This window comes from Myotis lucifugus, unplaced genomic scaffold (assembly GCF_000147115.1).
Source record: "Myotis lucifugus unplaced genomic scaffold, Myoluc2.0 scaffold_1, whole genome shotgun sequence".
NCBI lineage: Eukaryota > Metazoa > Chordata > Mammalia > Chiroptera > Vespertilionidae > Myotis > Myotis lucifugus.
The window spans coordinates 3407967-3428171 of NW_005871049.1; the positions used below are offsets into that span (position 1 = coordinate 3407967).

General features: G+C 39.0%; 1 protein-coding gene across 1 annotated transcript in view; it reads left to right on the plus strand.

Moving 5' to 3' along the window:
* SPATA5 (spermatogenesis associated 5) overlaps positions 1 to 20205 on the plus strand; it is a 228305-nt gene that overhangs the window by 177454 nt on the left and 30646 nt on the right. The window contains exon 15 of the mRNA XM_014457229.2: positions 3299 to 3463. Within this exon, the coding sequence (XP_014312715.1) occupies positions 3299 to 3463 (165 nt within the window). The remainder of the gene's footprint in view (positions 1 to 3298; positions 3464 to 20205) is intronic.

Genomic DNA, 20205 nt, shown 5'->3' on the forward strand with positions numbered 1-20205 from the left:
TTCTAATTTCCTGAATCATGCATTTGCTTTAGGTGGGGAGCTGTGATTCCCATGACTGAATTCTGTGACATTGTACATTTCAAGGAAGCCAATCATATGTGTCACTTCCTCCCAATGGACTGATGCTAGGGTTGGGGAAGAGTCTACAAATAATTAAAGCATTTATTTTTTAAACAAAGGGAATATATTTACTACATATTTGTTAGTTGACTTGCTTGCTATTTTCGTTTATAACTTAAAAATTAACAGTTATCTGGTAGACACTCGTCATGTTCTAGGTATTGGAACATGTGCAAAACCTATGCAATAGCATTTTACAAAATGAGAATGAAATATTAGTTTTTGAGATGTTCTATGATTAGAATTTTGGAATTTGGGATAGAATTTCTATAGACTACTGCAGTCCTCTCCTGCAGATTTTTCATAGCCAATCTATTTGGAATTCTAAACATGAACATGATAAGATAAATTTAAAAATAAAAAATAAAGATAATTCTTCCTGGATTTATATATTTCTAATTTTTCTCTTTCTTTGATAGGCACACTAATCTTAGGATGATAAAATTGTCAATAAATACTATTTCTCACACCTATTTGTAAGCTACCAGCTAGCCTGCCACAAATAGATTACCCTATTTGTAAGCTAACCAGCCAGCCTGCCACAATGTCATGGAGACTGGCAAAAGACATGAAAGTCCTGGGTCAGAAACAGCAGACAATTTATCGTGTTCCCTAAGAACTAATTTCCACAGAGCAATTATATTAGGTTTTGATGTTTGCATTTTCTGTAATGTTTTATGTATGGTCCCAGGTATATTTTCAGGGTCTTGTTTTTTGGTTTTCTTTTTTCTTCTTCTTTTCTTTTGTTTGTTTAATTAGAAGTTGTTCATGCCTAGTTCTTACTTTCCTTAGTTTCAGTATTTACTTCTATGGCATCTTCTTTCTGTATTCATCCCTCTAAAAAGGGTAGATATAGAAATGTGCTATTTTTAACTATTTATAAGTGAGTGTCTCTTAAAGCTTCAGGAAATTCCATTTCTGATTATGCCAGCAACAAGAGTAATTTTTTGGAGGTGGAAGAAGGCTACATTTTGGGAGTGATTCATTTACAAAGCTCTTCATTGGTTCCTGAATATTCAATTTTCTATCTTATGTCATTTTCCTTCAATCTGAGTATCTTTCTTTAGCATTTTCTGTGGTGGTTTTCTTTGTCTGACAATGACTTAATTTTTTTTTTTCATTATTGAAGGATATTTCCACTGGGAATAGAATTCTAGGATGACGTTTTTTGTTCTCCCTGCACTTTGAAGATGTTGTTCCACTGGTTTCCGCTCTCCATTGTTTAGATTGAGAGTCATTAGTGATTCAAACCATTGTTCCCTGTATTAATTCTGGCAGCTTCAAGATTTTCTTTATCTTTGGTTTTCAGTAGTTGCACTATGATAATATTTTTAATCATTTGAAAATATGTTTACTGGAGTCATTGGTACTAAGAAATAGCATAAGATAGATATAGGTGAAATTGGGATAAAAGTTCTCATCCTTTTCCTTGGGCACTTTTCAAGTGGATGTGGTCAGGTGTGGTTTTCTTTGTATTTAATATGCTTGAGATTCACTGAGCTTCTTAATTATCTAAATTCATTTATTTACCAATTTGAGGAAAGTTTTGGCTCTTTTCTCATGAAATATTTTTCTGCCTCATCTTTTTCAGTTCCTTTTGGGACTCCAATTACATGTATGTTAGACCTTTAGATATTGTCTCTCCTACAAGAGTGATCTTTTAATGTAAATCTTACCTTTTCAACCTTCATACTTAAAATCTGCTAGTAGCGTCTCATTACAAGAAGAATGCCATTCAGACTCTGTACCATGTCTTGTAAAGCCTCTGATCTACCCATAAATATCTGCCTGACCTCATTTCCTACCTCTTTTCCCTCTACTCACTGTTTCTACCACATTGGGGTTTTTCTTTCCCAGGAACATACCAGTCATTCTGCCCATTGCACTGATGTTCTCTTTATCCTGAATGCTCTTCTCCCAGATCTTTGTATGGCTGACTCCTTTGGGCATCTGCATCAGTTACCTCCCCAGATAGGCTTTCTCTCACTTTCCCAACTAAAAAGCTACCCATCCCTCTACACACACACACACACACACACACACACACACACACACACACACTTTGACCTGTGTCTCTTTTAATATCTATCTTTTGCTATTTCCTAGTACCAAGAACAATGTCTGGTATGAAATGCATGCTCAATAAATATTTTATATAGATGAATTTATTAGCTCTAAGATAATTTAGACATTAGCCTCCAATAAAATATGCGGAACATTTATTTGGCTACATCAGTTCTAGAAGTAGTCTTTTATCAGAGCTATGTTTATTTTAGGGCTCTCTGAAGGAGCTTAACTCATATTCTAAGTTACTACAGGAAGTTACAATTAATATCTTTTGATACGATGAATGCAAGTCATATTTGCATTCCCCTAAAAGACAATAGTCATCTTTTACTAAACTAACAGTTGCTGAGGAAATATTGCTTTTCTATTTTCAAAAGTAGCCTGAATATTGTTTATTGATTTGAATCTTTAAAATAGATTGTAGAATCTATAGTAGGTGTTTTCTTTTATTTTTTTCTAGATATAAACTTTATTTTATTTTCCTCTCTGTGTTTTTTTTTATTTTTTAAATAATTTTTTTCTTTATTGATTAAGGTATTACATATGTGTCCTTATCCCTCCATTGCCCCCCCCCCCCACTCATGCCTTCACCCCCTCTGGTGTCTGTGTCCATTGGTTAGGCTTATATGCATGCATGTAAGTCCTTTGGTTGATCTCTCCCCCTTACCCGCACCCTCCCCTACCTTCCCTCTGAGGTTTGATGGTCTAATCGATGCTTCTCTGTCTCTGGATCTGTTTCTGTTCATCAGTTTATGTTGTTCATTATATTCCATAAATGAGTGAGATCATGTGATATTTATCTTTCTCTGACTGGCTTATTTCACTTAGCATAATGCTCTCCAGGTCCATCCATGCTGTTGCAAATGGTAAGAATTCCTTTTTTACCGCAGCATAGTATTCCATTGTGTAGATATATCACAGTTTTTTAATCCACTCATCTGCTGATGGGCACTTAGGCTGTTTCCAAATCTTAGCTATGGTAAATTGTTTACTAACTATGAAGAATAGTGGTTTATTCATGAGATTCTGGACATCCCTTTCCTTGAGCACCTTTCACATGGAATGTCAATTTTGAGCCTGGTTAATCCGCATTGCCCCATCTTCTTTCCAGGCTTTGATGCGTCCTGGAAGAATCGATAGAATCGTGTATGTGCCTTTACCAGATGCAGCAACAAGGAAGGAAATATTTAACCTGCAGTTTCACTCAATGCCAATCAGTCAGGATGTTGATCTGAATGAACTCATCCTCCAAACGGACACATATTCTGGAGCAGAGGTAAGAAAGTTCTCAAAATATCTCGGTGGGAGGAAAGTAGTGGTTTGGGGTCATTAGCAAAAAGACTGCTTGATGCCAATTGTTTTAAATAACTATATATTAAAAATATTAAAACAAGAAATGCACTGCATGACAGGTGATCACTAAATGAAATTGCATTTTACCTGACCTCTGATATATCTCAATTGTTTTTATTTGGCTCCTGTTATTGCTCAAAATGTAGTCTTCAGAAAAGTAGCAGGAGTCCTCTTTGAAGCTTCTTGAGACAGCAGCTTCCAACTATACTTCTTTGAACTTTGATCTCTTGGCCTATCAAATGGAAATGATATACAACTGCCTACTATTTTCTCATAGAGATCATATAAGTGAAATTAGGATATCATGAGAGCACTCTGAAGTTCAAAAGACTTGGCAAAGAGATTGTATCATTATTATCTTTTATCAAAATTTTGGAAAATTATTTCAGCCTAATTGTGTATTATCAAAGATTCTCTTCTAAAAACTGTAAAAGGGACAGTCTGCCCTTAACTGAAAATATACTCAATAAGAGCAGCCAGAACTCTGTGAAAATAGGAAGGTTTTAAGTATGGCAGACATACTTTTTTTTTTGTCCTTAGCAACTGTTAACTTAGGCTGTTTTTATTTACAAAATACAATTCCATTAAAATAATTGTGCATCTTTCTACATGCATTTCTTAAGAAAAGGACAAACTTAACAGAAATATCTTCTGAGTACCATTGGCATATTTATACTGGGAAATTGATGTTTTTTAACTAAGAAATTGTAGATTCTTGCATTCTGAGTTATCTAGCAGATTGGAACTGCATTCCTTTTTGCTTGCTGTTGTTTTTCTCTCTCTGCTATAAAATCCAGAGATTAACACATTACAGGTTGTTTAATAGCACTCAGAAAATACATAGGTCAATTTACATGTGGAATTGGCCTTAGTGTATCACACAGTCATAGATAATAACTACCAAATAGATTCCAAAAGTACTTGTTTTGCCTCAGGTATGAACTATGTATATTTTATTTTCCCCCTTTAGGTTTCTCAATTGCACTGGGGGGGAGGAAGAGGGAAACAATGTAGAAAGTAGCTTAAGACACATGAAGGGCATTTACTTTTAAGTTCTATCTGAAACAATAGTCCTAATTAATGAGCATCTCTTTGACATGACTGTCCATTATGTTAAAATGAACATGTAACTACTGTTGACTGACTGCTGCCACATTTCAGGAGTTCACTTTTTGATGTGGAACCAAAGGCTGGCATCATGTACATGATATGTCAGTTTACAGGAAATGGCAAGGAGAAGACACCATAAATCTTTCACTTGAGCTGAGTGAGGAGGAAGAGTAGTTAGCAAGGTATAAATGTGCCTCTCTCACTTTGAAGTAATTTATGGCAGTAACAGAGAAGAGCAAAACAAAAATCAAAGCCAGTGAGGTTCTGTCTGCTGAAACTCAGGTGGTGCCAGGAATTACTGTACCAGCTTGCTAGTTCTTATATGGTGCCTGCCTTATTTATTCTAAAATACAAGCACATTCGTTTCTGATTAATATTTATATCAGATATTCTAAAAATAGTCACAGGAAAAGTACCAGAAAATTCTGTTCTTCCTCGAATTACATTTTTCGTATTCCATAATGCTTGAGTGGGGGAAGGGTATCCCACTGTGGTCCTAATTATAATCGGTATCATCGAAATTTTGTTCCAGAGCTATATCTTACTAGGACTGGGGTTTTCAACTTGGACAAGACAGGTTTGTATAATACTTGAGGGGTCTTTTGGGGGCTGCCCTATTGTTTGAGGACTATTATCATTTTTTTTTTGTCTTCAAATTGCCCTGGCCATTGTTGCTAAGTGGTCAGAGCATCGGCCTGCATATCAAAGGGTCTCAGGTTCAATTCTCCATCAAGGGCAGGTACCTTGAGTTGTAGGTTTGCTCCCTGCCCTGGATCCGGGTGCATGCGTTAGACAACCAATGTGTCTCTCTCTCACATCTATGTTTTTCTCTCTCTCTCACCTTCTCTCACTCCCTTCCACTCTCTCTGAAAAGCAATGGAAAAAATATCCTCTGATGAGGATTAACAACCAAAAAAAGTCTTAAAATTAATATATAGGAAATGTAAGAGATAAAATTTAGCTTCAGGTAAAATATAAGATCTCATCCCGCCCCACCCCATCAAAATGAAATGGTGCTGTAATGTTGAGAGCAAAAATAAGTTTTGATTTTTTTAAATAGTAAAATATTCAAAACCAGAACTTCAGTCACCTGCCTCCTACAGAGTCATTGCTTTACCACTGATGTAACTAATTTATTTCCTCCCCAGGCTAAGGCCATATTCTTCAGCAGAGAACCTTCTATATAGTATATATTTAACACTTATTAAACTGAAGAAAAAAAAGACTTTAAAAATTATATTTAGGGAAAATAAGCTTTCATTCTCATTTGTCATAAGAGGAGTCCTCTAACATTGTAGAAATGCACCCTGCTACAGGCACAGCCAGTGTTTCAGAGTTCAACCACTTTTGGTATCTATAATTATAAAAGCATAATATGCTAATTCGACCGGATGTCCTTCCAGACGAAGCCAGGACTGGGAGGGAAGCCCGGGTCCCAGGTGCCAGAGGGAAGCCGGTGCCGGCAGCCAGGGGAAGGAAGGCCAACTCTTGCATAAATTTCGTGCATCGGGCCTCTAGTAAAAATGAAAACACAGATCAATTAATTGTCTTCACAGGAAAGTAGATTAACCAAAATTACATAAAGGTAATTTTATATAATTATACACTATTAACTATATGAACAAGAATTTGGCCAGGTAAGCCAGAGATGAGGAAATTGCTGACTGTTTTTTACAAACATAAAATGTTTATTTTAACTGTAGTGAGGTTTGTTTGTTTGTGGGGTTTTTTGAGATTTTTTTCATTGATTTTTAGAGGGAGAGGGAAAGAGAGAAACATGCATGTGAGAGTGAAACATCGATCGGCTGTCTCCTGCATGTCCCCTACCAGGGATCGAGTTCACAACCCGGGCATATGCCCTGATCAGGAATCAAACCGGCAACCTTTCTCGTTGCATGGGATGACTCCCAACCAACTGAGTCATACCAGCCAGGGCTATAAGTGAGTATTTTTTGTTTTGTTTTTGTTAAGACTCACCTGAGGATATTTTTTATACTGATTTTTAGAGAGAGTGGAAGCGGGCTAGGGAGGGGAAGATGGAGAGAGAAAGAGAGAGAGGAGAGAGAGAGAGAGAGAGAGAGAGAGAGAGAGAGAGAGAGGAAGGAAGGAAGGAAGGAAGGAAGGAAGGAAGGAAGGAAGGAAGGAAGGAAGGAAGGAAGGAAGAAAGAAAGAAAGAAAGAAAGAAAGAAAGAAAGAAAGAAAGAAAGAAAGAAAGAAAGAAAGAAAGAAAGAAAGAAGAAAGGAAGAAAGGAAAGAAAAGGAAGGAAGGAAGGGAAGGGAGGGAAGGAGGGAGGGAGGGAGGGAGGGAGGGAGGGAAGCATCCATGTGAGAGAGACACATTGATCGGTTGTCATGGACCTAACTTGCAACCCAATCCAGGTACATGCCCTTCACTGGGAATTGACCCCATGACCCTTCAGTCCCAGGACTGATGCTCTAACCACTGATGAGGGCTGTAGAATATTTTTTCATTTTAATTAAAATGTTGTAGAGGATGATTGGAATGGAGATGATACTGGTGATACTTTTGAAGACTGGATTAGGGAGGTACTTTTAAAAATGTTTTCTTCCCACCTGGTACTTTATTTTGCCCAGTCAACCTTGTTCTATAAAGCTTACACAGGCCCAATGTTTGAAGTAGCTCCTTACACCCTTCTAAGTTACTCTATTGTTTCTCCCTGGGAAGAGTGTCCAGAAAATTTGAGCATTTGGGTAATCATCAGGAGAGCCCCAAGAAGTTTGTCGCCAGCTGGAGGAGAAATGCGGCAACTAGGGAGCCTCCCTGGAAGCTGGCAGGCAGCATCTTTCAGCCACCCTGCGCCCACCACTCCCCTGTGGCCAGGACCTCATTGTCTCTGGCTTCAAGGCTATAGCTCCCAGTTAGTGGAAAAACATGTTGCCATTTAAAAGCCGATGGTAATAACAGATACATGTTATTATACATTTGTCCATACTCATAGAATTTATAACACCAAGAGTAAATCTTAATGTAAACTGTGGACTTTGGGTGATAATGGTGTCAATGTAGGTTCATCAGTTGTAATAAATGTACCACTGTGGTAGGGGATGTTGATGATTGGGCAGCCTTTGTATGTGTTGGGAAGGGGATATAATGGAAATCTCTTTAGAATATCTGATATAAAAATATTTATCTTCCCCTCAATTTTACTATGACCTTAAAACTACTATTAAAAATAGTTTTTAAAAAAACTATGTCATGCACAGAGGAAAGGACCATAATAAACATGTACAGCACTGTAATGTTTACAAGAAGAGAAACAGATCACGTCTCAATCAATTATTTTATACTTAATTATTTGTAACTGTCACCAACCCATTCCTTGTAAATTTGTGGACAATTCTGTATATACTCTTGTGGACCTAATTAGCTTTGATTCACTTTTCTAAAAATAATTTTTTATTTTTCAATTACAGTTGGCATATAATATTATATTCGTTTCAGGTGTATAGCCCAGTGATTAGACATTTATGTAACTTATGAAGTGATCACCCTGATAAGTCTAGTACCCATCTCACAGCACACAATAGTTATTACACTATTACTGACTATATTTCCTATGCTGTACTCCACATGCCCATGAGTAGCAATTTTATAGATACAGATTCAGCCTGGGGGCCAGCCTTGGAGGAGGATAGCAATTTTATAACTAGCAATTTTTACTTAATCCCTTCCCCTTTTCACCCATCCCTCAAAACCCCTCCCATCTGGCCACCATTAAAATGTTCTCTGTAAAATAAAAGCAGATGGGAATTCAGCTCAGGAGGAAATAGTAAGTCTTTTTTTGGATATAGGTATTGTTTTCTTTGCTTTGATTTTTTTTTAAGTTATTTGTAGCAGATTCCATTTTTTTCATTTGTCTTTTATCAAATTATTCTAATTACTTTAGAAAAACTTTTATCTTACCACCAACAGGAAACCAACAATCACAAATAAATGGACATGAACATAGCTGGGTTCATCACCCGCATACCCTGGGACAGGGTGACGAGTAAGAGACATTATTTCCTCTCTGTGTAGGATTTGCTGGCATGGGCGGAAAGCTAATGTCTATATAACTGGAGTTGAATGTTTGTTTGTGTTTGAATACGATCCTCCTTTTAGTGCTTATCTCATTCAGTGAAACTGAGAATATATCTAAGAGCCAGGTATCAACTATATGTTTTATAAATAGCATAGCAATCATAGCATTTTTCAACTTCCCAGAGAGGCAGTAATTTATTAGCGGGGGGAAAAAATTTTTAAGTTTGCAATTGAGTAGATGTCTAATAGGATTGTAGCTCCTTTCAGGATGGTTTCAAGTAAGTTATTAATTTTTTTGAAATCTCATTTTGCTCATTTGTAAAATATCTACATGCTTTTAAGAAACCTGGGATCTTAGAATCTTTGCCAGTGTCCGTAAGTACTTGTTACTGTGGCCTAGAGATCTTAATCGTAGCACCAGATTTTGAAAAAAATTCTCCTTAGCAAACTTTAACAATTTTCTATTCAATGGAAAAGGAAGTTTTACCTCCTAAGAGATTCCCAGACCCAGTGACTTTATTTTTTCATCTAAGGTGTTTGGTTTTTCTGCTTTTCAACAGAATACTTAGTTAAGTTCAATATCTATGATTCTGGGGGCATTACCATAAAAAGTGTTATAAAGTGGGAATATGTAGCAGCCACTTTTCTCCTAAACTCTTTGTTAGAAAAGCAAGTACGAGGTTCAAAGTTACAGTTTTGTTTATTTTAAGTTATACTTTTTAAAACTTCCAGTTTATGAAGGTGTAAACATTCTCTATGTTTCCAAACTTCAACTCCTACTGAAATTGGCAATAAAAGAGCCTTAATTCATCTTACCTGAGGGCTATCTCAGATCGGATGTTTACAGCAAAGCAAGTCATCCTCCAGAACACCCTGTGCTGCCATACCTGTAGTACTGACTCCTTGCCAGGTGCTTAAAACTACTGTCAGATTACTAGAAGTGTTAGTCAGAAAGGAAGTGGATGTTGAATGAAAGGCTGGCTGGCAACAAACTTCATACAGCATTTCATAACCAGATACTGCAGCCCCTTTATAGGGAAGCAGTATATCAAGGCAACAAGTTAGTTAAGACCTACCTAATAATCTAGTCCTCCAAGGCTGGCCCCCAGGCTGAATCTGTATCTATGAAGAGCTACTCAGGCCAGGAGTCATGCTGATTTGGGCAATTTAACAATCCACCTGGGTTCTCCTCTCCAAATTCTCAGGCTTTCTATTGACTCCAGAATTTTTGCACAAACAATTCATCTATTTTTCTTCATCTTCAAAATTGATAAAATTGGGGGGGGTTCTACCAACTTGAGAGGAGTTTATGATTTAAAAAGATATGCAAAGATACTACTAAGTCTGTCATGCAGATTCTGGTAGAGTTGCATCTTTTTTATTATTTGAAGGGATAGAAGGCTAATCCTATCTAATAAAAGGGTACTATGCAAATTAACCATCACTCCGTTACAAAGATGGCGGTGCCCATAGCCACAGGTGGCGGCTCCCAGTCCTCTTAGCCCCACCGGAGCCCCCCAGTAATGGGGGGGGGGGGGCGGCAGCTGAGAGCGGGCACCATGAGCGGGCTGGTGGAAAGCTTGCTTCGTCACCATGGTGACGAGGCAAGCATTTCACCCCGGCCATGGATGGTCCTCAGGCCAGGCCAGGGCACAGAATGCTTGCGTTGGCACGGAATGCAAGCGTTCCATGCCCAGCCGCGGATGGGCCTCTGGCCAGGCTGGGGCACAGAACACTTGCGTTGTCACCCCAATGACGAGGCAAGCTTTGCGTGCCCAGCCGTGGATGGGCCTCTGGGCCGCGGAGAGCCTCTGGGCAGCAGGCGCAGAGCGGCCAGGCCTTGCAGAGAGCTAAAGGCGCACGGATTTGTGTGCAGAGCTACTAGTTTCTAATAATAGTAATTGATCTATGTTGAAAACTCATGCCACCAATATATGTGAAAACTGTTTCATCTTTTAAGAACATTTTGTACTATGTGCAACTGCATTAGTTAAGCAAAATGGGTTATGGAATGAGAAAGATCTAAATCCAAATTCAAAGCTTGTCCACTTCCTCGTTTGTGGCCACTCTCCTTATCTACACTAATAAAAGAGAAACATGGTAATTGGCGTACGACCGCTACCCTTCCGATTGGCTAATCAGTGTATCCTTATGCAAATTAACTGTCAGCCAAGATGGCGGCCGGCAGCCAGGCAGCTGGAAGCGAACACGAGGCTTGCTTGCTCCCGTGACTTCAGACTCCAACGGTTCCCCGCCTGACTTGCCGGCCTCTGAGCTGGCAGTTTGAAACATTCTAACAAATATAGCCGGCTGGGATCTCAGAGCTGAAGTTATACATTGTTTCGATTATAGAACGGCAAACAAACCAGCAGCGGAAGCCTCAGAGCTAGAGCCAGAGCTAAAGCTGGCCCAGAAGAAAAAAAAAAAGAAAAAAAGGACAGGTTGGGAGCTTCAGTCAGCCTGAAAGCAGCCCTCAGCCCCTCACCCAGACTGGCCAGGCACCCCAGTGGGGATCCCCACCCTGAAGGGTGTGTGACCAGCTGCAAACAGCCATCATCCCCTCATCCAGGCTGGCCAGGCACCCCAGTGGGGACCCCCACCCTGATCCAGGACACCCTTCAGGGCAAACCAGCCAGCCCCCACCCGTGCACCAGGCCTCTATCCTATATAGTAAAAGGGTAATATGCCTCCCAGCACCAGGATCAGCGGATCCTCGAGGCCTCCTGGCACCGGATCAGCGTGACAGGGAGCAGCACCCAAACCCCCCGATCGCCCTGCGCCTCTGTGTGTGACAGGGGGCGGGGCCACAACCTCCCTATCCACCCTGCTCTGTGTGTGACAGGGGGTGGCACCCCAACCCCATGATCAGCCCTGCTCTGTGCCTGATAGGGGGGAGCTCCCCAATCCCCTGATCGGCCCTGCTCTGTGTGTGACAGGAGGTGGCACCCCAATCCCCCCCCCCTCCACGGGCCTTGCTCTGTGTGTGATGGGGTAGAGCCATAACCTCCCCATCGGCCCTGCCCTGAGTGTGACAGGGTGCAGCGCCCCAACCCCCCTGATCCGCCCTGCTCTGTGTGTGACGGGGGCGGCGCCCCAACTCCCCAATCAGCCCTGCTCTGAGCCCCACCAGGGGCTGCACCTAGGGATTGGGCCTGCCCTCTGCCACTCAGGAGCAGGCCTAAGCCAGCAGGTCGTTATCTCCCGAGGGGTCCCAGACTACGAGAGGGCACAGGATGGGCTGAGAAACCCCCTCTCCCCCCCGAGTGCACAAATTTTTGTGCACCGGGCCTCTAGTATTAAATAAAGATATGAGAGGCTCTACCTCATAGAGCTGTTGTCCAGATTAGATGACATAATGCATACAAGGTGCTTTCCTAGTAAGCACCTAGCCAGTGCCCAATAAGTCATTTTTGTTATATTTTTTTATAATCAATAAATACAATTTAATTATCTCTAATACTAAATTTTAAAAAAATTTTCCTTATTTTGTTGCCTGAGATTTTATGAATACTCATAAGTGTTGTATGTGTATATCATATTTTTAGTTTTGATGGTGTGTTCTTTAAATTTAAACCATATTTTATAGTTACGTGCATTTTTTTCAGCTGGTTTACTAGTACATTTATAAACATTTATAAGGCCTATTTTTATTTTTTCCTTGTTAAAGATATATACTATTTTTTTTTACTTTAAAGTGTATAAAGTTGTTTCTTTACAAACTCTCTACATAATATCCCTATTCCAGCATATTTGTTAAGGTAATTTCTGGTTCCTTGTGTACAACTTAATTCTTTTTTTCTTAACCTAAGTTTTGTTAAGGAAAAGAAAGCAGGGGGCAGATAGTGAACCTAGCAGCTTTACAAACTTGAAGGTTTCTGTTTCTACTAGAATGAATATTTAGGAAATAAGCATACCTAATTACTATGCCCTTTCATTTAGGTTAGGATTGAACCCAAGTGTTTAGATGAGGCTCAGAAATCTAATGCTGAGGACAGAAGCATTGCATGTTTGTCATTGGTGTTTGATGGCAACATCTCTACATGACAGTAATTCTGAGTTCTCAAGGGTGTCATTCTATTAAAATGTTACTGAACTCTATTAAGTGGTTGTTCAGAATCGCAGTGTAGTTGTTAAATTATTCTTAAATATAACCTCCACTAAGTTTTGGAAATTTTCTAGTAAGCACCTAGCCAGTCCCCAATAAATTCTAACCTTGCCTTAGGCCATAAAGAAAAGTAGAAAATTAAGATTTGCCTGGCTCTTTTTTTGTTTTATTGTTTTTAACCTCCAAATATTATTTCTTAAGTCCTTTAATAATGGCTAGCTCTCTTTTTGCTATTAAAATCTGGAAAATGGGTTTTGTTTTTATATTTGTAGAAAAGTTTTCCTGTTCTGTTAGGAGCAAGAAACCATCAGGTATAATGTACATGCCACTTTTATCATTGTGGAAGTTCCAAATCATAGAGTAGTTATTTTCTCTTTTTCTTCAGAAATTTTTTTAAAGATCTCTTAAACTGTTTTTGGCATTTGGACAAGACATTCTTTCAATAGTAGCAAAAGTAGCCCCTTGGCATATTTTTATTCACTTCAAAAGAATCCTTAAGGAGTGGTTTTATATTAAAAAGCAAGAATTGAATTTTGTTTGCCTAGCATTAACTTCTTGCCAAAATTCTTAAAAATATAAAAGGTCAAACAAACACTCTTAAATATAATAAAACAGTAGTCCCAGCATTAAAAAAAAAATATTTTTAGGGGTCCTATGTCATAAGTCTAAGTGTCAGAACTGGAGATTAGGGGGGAGATGAATCCAAAAGTTGTCAATTCAAAATGAACTTTCTTGGACATACTTCTCATGAAATATGCACACACACACTGGTTAACAGAAGCTGGTCTGACATTTCCTGTATCCTTAGAGTTTCATAAGGATACTTATGCTATGAAATTAACATCAAAAACTTCCTGCCACGTATAGTCTACTTTATTTTTTAACTCTACAGATATTTTTAAGGGTGAATAGAGTATGATTACTAAGAATATGTTTAGTTTTATAAGAAACTGACAAACTGTCTTCTAACGTGGCTGTGCCATTTTGCATTCCCATCAGCAGTGTGTGAAGGTTCTTGTTGCTCCAAATCCTCACCTACATTTGCCGTCAGTATCTTAGATTTTAGGCACTGTAGTATGTGGGTAGTGGTATTTCCAGGTTTATTTGCATTGGCCTGATGACATATGATGTTCAGCACCTTTTCATATGCTTATTTGCTTTCTGTATTTCTTCTTTGGTGAGCTGTCTATTCAGATGTTTTACCATTTTTTTAATTGAGTTTTCTTATTGTTGAATTTTGAGAGTTCTTTTTATATTTTAGATACCACTCCTTTATCAGATTTGTATTTTCTAAAGATTTTTCTCCCAGTCTGTGGCTTATCTTCTTACTCTCTAAACTGTGTCTTTCATGGAGTAAAAATTTTTAATTTTAATGGATATTTAGTATTTTCTTTCAAAATATCCTATATAATAAAAGCCTAATATGCAAATTGACCGATCAGCAGAAGAACTGGTGGAACGACTGGTCGCTATGATGCACACTGACCCCCAGGGGGCAGATGCTCAACGCAGCAGCTGCCTCCAGCCCTCAGGCCCCAGGCCAGCTAAGACAGGTGCCCCCAATTGCCCTGCCAGTAGCCCTGCAGAGGGAGGTGACTGACTGGTGGTGGCAGCGGGGGGTGGGGCCGGTGAGTGGGCGGCACCAGGCTGGCCAAGGCAGGTGCCAGAGGGGGGCCTCCTGATTGCATTCCGGTCATCCCACAGATTGGCCCTGATCGCTGGCCAGGCCTAGGGACCCTACCCATGCACGAATTTTGTGCATCAGGCCTGTAGTATTTAATAAGGTAGTAAATGTATTCTTTCTGTAAAAAGAGATTAGGAGAATCATGCTTTATGAATGTTTATAGATAGAAGTTACCATATTTGCTCAATAGCTTATTTTTGTCTTTTTATAATTGTGATGATTTATAACTTTTAATGGTAAGGGAAAATTATTTCCTCAAAGAGCTGTTAGCCATGAAGAAAACCATCTCTTTTTTTTGGACATCAGATATTTCTGCCTACATGAATAGAAAAATGTTTTCCTCAGAAACTGGGACTCCCTATTCAACAGGAGCGGCTTTAACTTAGACATATGCAGCATTTTATATGCAGATCACACACTACACAATGGCAGTACTATATAGCCATGTTTTAAAACACAGGATAACTGTACTAGAGGTGATAGATGAGGGGAGGGCCATTTTAAATGAAAAAGTACATTCTAGAACGAAGTTTTTGCCTTCTAATTCACAGACCTAGTCACATCACATATTGTCAGTAATACAATAGAGTCTCATTCTATGAGTTCTGCTAAACCACTTTTTGACCTTGGGCAAGTCTCAACCTGTTTGTATTTCAGTTTCCTTTTACTGAATGAAATCACTTCATAGAACTTTTCTGTCTTTACAATTCTGAGGTTTTATATCCACTTTGTGACTCTTACATTGCACTATTACCTATTACTTTTAAACATTATTAGAGCTAGGCTTGGGGGAACTTGTCTACAGAAAACATATATATGCCCACATTGTAAAATAATGTGAGCATATCTATGACAGAAATTTAAAGAAATTTTTTTCATATATACTGTATTTTCAGTTTTTAAAATCTTACTCAAAAGATAATTGAGGATTTTTAAATAATAGCAATTTGCTGACATGTCTCTTGGAAACATGTCTAATTGAATATATCTTGGTAGGTACAAAGCAGCAAAATACAAATATTCTCTGGTAATTCTACCCTTATTAGAAGAGTTCAAAGCATAACGCTGGTCAACCATGATTCTTTCTTATTTGCCCCTATTAAGAAAGCAGGGCTCCACAGCTAACATAGTCCATAGCAAAAAGCTGAAAACTTTTCCTTTAAGACCAGAATCAAAATAAGGATACCCATTCTTGCCACTCCTGTTCAACATAGTATTGAAAGTACTAGCCAGAGCAATTAGGAAGGAAAAAAAGATAAAAGGCATTCCAATTGGAAAGGAAGAAATAAAACTGTCACTATTTGCAGATGACATGATTTTATATATAGAAAGCCCTAAAGACTTCACCAAAAAACTGTTAAAACTAATAAATGAATTCAGTAAAGTTTCAGGGTACAACATATAGAAAAAAAAATGGTGCATTTTATATACCAAAAACAAACTATCAAAAAAAAAATTAAGAAAGCAATCCCATTTATAATTGCATCAAAAAGATAAAAATACGTAGGAATAAATTTAACCAAAGAAGTGAAAGACATTGATGAAAGAAATTGAAGGAGATATAAATATATGGAAAGATATTTCATGCTCATGGATTGGAAGAATTAATATTAAAATAGCCATACTACCAAAGCATCTACACATTCAATGTGATCCTTATAAAAATTCCAATGGCATTTTTCACAGAAATAAAGCAACCAATTCTAAAATTTGTATGGAACTACAAAGACCCCAAATAGCCAAAGCAATCTTGAAAAAGAAGAACAAAGTTGGAGGCATCATACTCTCTGATTTCAGACTATATTTGACAAGCCTCATCCATGAACACAGAGTTTCCAGTTGGAATTTTAGTGCTTCATTCCTAAATATGAATGGAAAACAGGATCACCAATATTTGAAGAAAGCTTCTACTATGAGATAGTCTGGAACAAACAGGGAAAATAGAGACAATGAGGAAGCAGATGAAAAGAGAGTTAAGAAAAAGATAGTACAACCATGAAACAAGCACCAGGGGCTCAACAAAAGAATACCCAATTGTTCCTTAATTGAAAATTTTAAATGTTTAGGTAGAAAGTTTAAAAATGCAATAGAAGGCCCTGACCGGTTTGGCTCAGTGGATAGAGCGTCGGCCTGCAGACTGAAGGGTTCCGGGTTCGATTCCAGTCAAGGGCATGTACCTTAGTTGCGGGCACATCCCCAGTAGGGGGCGTGCAGGAGGCAGCTGATCGATGTTTCTCTCTCATCGATGTTTCTGACTATCCCTCTCCCTTCCTCTCTGTAAAAAAAAAATCAATAAAATATATTTTAAAAAATAAATGAATAAAAATGCAATAGAAGAATTGGAAAAAGTTGAGTAAGTCTCCCAGAAAATAAAACACAAGAGATGAAAATTGGAGAACTGGAGATATGACTAATAGGAGTTGCAGAGAGAGCAAACAGAAATCAGAGGAGAGTAAAGTCTCCAAATATCTTTCCAAGAATTGAAGAACTTAAATTTCTAGATTGAAAGGCTCTCTCAAGTGCCCATCCTCAACCCATCAAATACAAGGAACTAAGTATGTAGATTGCCACAAAATTCTCTGCAGCAGCAGAAGCAGCTGTAAGACAGAAGAGCTGTATTATCTATGCTTTTATATTTCTGAGGGTAAATGATTTCCAACATAGAGTTCTGTATCTAGCCAAACTATGAAACCAAATGTGAAGATGAAGTAAATTCATTTCAAACATGCAAGATGTAAAACAAATTTATCCCACACACCTCTTTTTAGGAAGCTAATGATGGATGTGTTCCACCAAAAACAAGGAAAAGACATGGATCCAGGAAACAGGGTGGTGAAGGCAATTCCTGGAGAAAAGTTCCAGAAAAAAAAAAAAAACATTTTTTAGCTTTTCGACATAATAAGCTAGCTAGGAAAAGTTAGTATTATCAGGTTGAGACACTTTGGCTGACTTTGCTTTTCAATTGAAAATAATAAGGCTAGTAGGTGAAGATTACATCAGCTATACTTGGAAATTATGAGTGTATGTTTTTTCTTTTCTACCTCTTTATTTCAATCCAGAGCTATTTTTCCAGGAAGGCTTTATTTTTGAATTCAATGTTAGTTTTTTCTGTCATTTTTTTTAAAGTAAAGATGGGTAGTTTGTAAAGATTTTAGTAGCAGAACCTTTCCCCTCCCTCAGATAAAAACCTTATGTGGAAAGACCATTATATAGGGTAGGGCAAAAGTAGGTTTACACTTGTAAGTATGCAAAACAGTTTATTCTTGTACTAGAGGCCCAGTGCATGAAAATTTGTGTACTGGAGCGGGGGTGGGGGGGATGTCCCTCATCCCGGCCTGCCCCCTCTCACAGTCCAGGAGTCCTCATGGGATGTCCTACTGACCGCAGTCTGTCCTCCCTCTGCTGGAGGCCACTGGGCCAATCAGGGGAAGGCACCGGCCCCATCACCCCGCTGCTGCTGCTACTGTCGGCCACAGTGGCTGCCGGCCTTGGCCCTGGCTTCTTAGCGCTGGCCCCGCCCCCCGCCCACTGGTGGGTGGGGGGCGATCTGGGGCCAGGCCGGCTGTGGGAGGGGCTGTGGAGGTTGAGACACAGCAGGTTGCACCCTGTCTAGCCTCTGCGGAGGTGTGGTGCCAGGACCAGGCCCGCACTGCTCTCTGTGGCTGCCTCTGCAGAAGGGGCCACAGCACTGGACAGCCCGCGCTGCCGCTGCCTTTCCCATACCGCCTCTTCGAAAGGGGCCACAGCACTGGACCGGCCCATGCCGCTGCCTCTCCCGCACTGCCGGCCCTCAGCCCTCGCAGCTGCTGCAGCTCTGTCCAGAAGATGTCTGGTCTATCCTATCTAATTAGCATATTACCTTTTTATTAGTATAGATTATTGTTTATTAATAATTGTATTATTTTCCATATGAACAGTTGTAAACTACCTTTGCCCCATCCTGCATAAAAGAGATGGGACTGAATCTGCTTTGGTTAGGGCCTGTGAGGCACTTTGGAGATTGCAGAGCATTTTAAAAACTATTGCTCTAGCTAAAAAGGCTACTGAACACATGGCTTACTTCATTCTTACGTTTCAGAATTATAACCTTAGGACCCTGAGTCTCATGAGGTGAATCGGCATGGTATGGCATTGCTGCTGCGTGGTGAACTTGTATAGCTGAGCATCTGGGACATAAATGCACACTGACAAATTTGTATCTCTGATTGTAACAGTCAGGTTCGTTTTTAATGAAATGTCTATGCCTCAGTTTCAAATAAAGGTTGGAACCTCCAATTTTTACATTCCTTACATTTTTAAGTTTGAAATTAGTAGTTCATATTTCTTTCCTGTATATGCATGAGCTGAGGCAAACCTGGAGCCTCCAGATAGCACCATGTTTGGAGTGGGGAGCCTGCATTTAAGTGATCCTGGTATACATCCTTTGTCCCTTGTAATGCTGTCCTTTCTCTTTCCCATGTCACCTCCGTAAAAGAAACTGTTGACAGATTTATAGTTTTAAATAGCTTTCCAGATACAATCTTCTTTGGTAAATAAAACTAAAAGATGAGGTTAAAGAATAAAGAGATAGCAATGCTATGAGAATTTGAGTTTTTGTATAATGTGGTCATTATGGGAATTGAACCTGCCTATGTACCATGAAACTGCACAACACACAATAATAGAGCATGGCCATAACTTTTCAGTCTGAAAAATGATTTGTCGTTGGCAGGTATTAAAAATGCCAACTTCACTGCCTTTATTACCTGCTGTGGGAAAGGGTAGTTCCTAGCTAAACATTTTGTGAACTGGTTAATGTTTAATATTTATTTGTAAGGCTTAGTAACATAATGAAGAAATAGTTATAAATCTTGTGTGCTTTGTGCTTTAAGTTCATGTTGCTTCCCCATTCACCTTTACTTTTGGGTTCTTTAACTAAATAGTGCAGAAAGTGTTGCTTATGAAATTAAAAGAGGAAAATAACAGTTTTAAAACTACCTTTTATATCTCTACCTATAATTTTGGGAATTAAAACCTTGAGCAAGTGCATATCTTGGTAGGCAAATTATTTTAATCTGAAGCTTGATCAGAGTACAATTAGAAGAACACTGTGTCACAGCTAGAGGTATTATTATCTTTTTATGGTCAACCTAAAAAGCAGATGCACGGATTACCATTTCAACTCAGAGAATATGTTTTTATCTTGAAGTTCATGAGAAATAAGTTGCATGTGAAAATTAACAGAGCAGTCCCTCATTTTTTCACTCAGTCATTCTCTAAGAACACTGCCTGTGACACCTGTGAAGAAGCAGAGCCATGGAGTTGTGTCCCCAGCAGGAATAGATGTGCCCAAATTTAGCTTGATTGATGGTATCCTTGTAGAACTGCAGGACTATACTGGAGAGTGACTGTAACACCCCAGAAAAGCCCCTCACTCAGATGCTGCATTCTAGGCCAAACCATTACTGAACATACCTTTAAGGAAAATTGCACCTTCCCAACTTGGCAAGAAAATAGTAGTTGAAATGGCTTGAGGATGTTCTTCAGTTCTTTTTCATCTTCATCTGGTTTTCCACCGGAAGATACAGTTTTAAAAATATCCATCTGTTGTTATTTTTCTTTATTTTATTTTAATTAAATGAGGATCCTTTTGTTGTCAAGAGTTGAAAGCGCTGAGGAAATCCCGCCAGCCAAGGCCCTGGGGGGGTCCATATTAATGTTGCCCCTCGACTTAGGCTGTGCTCA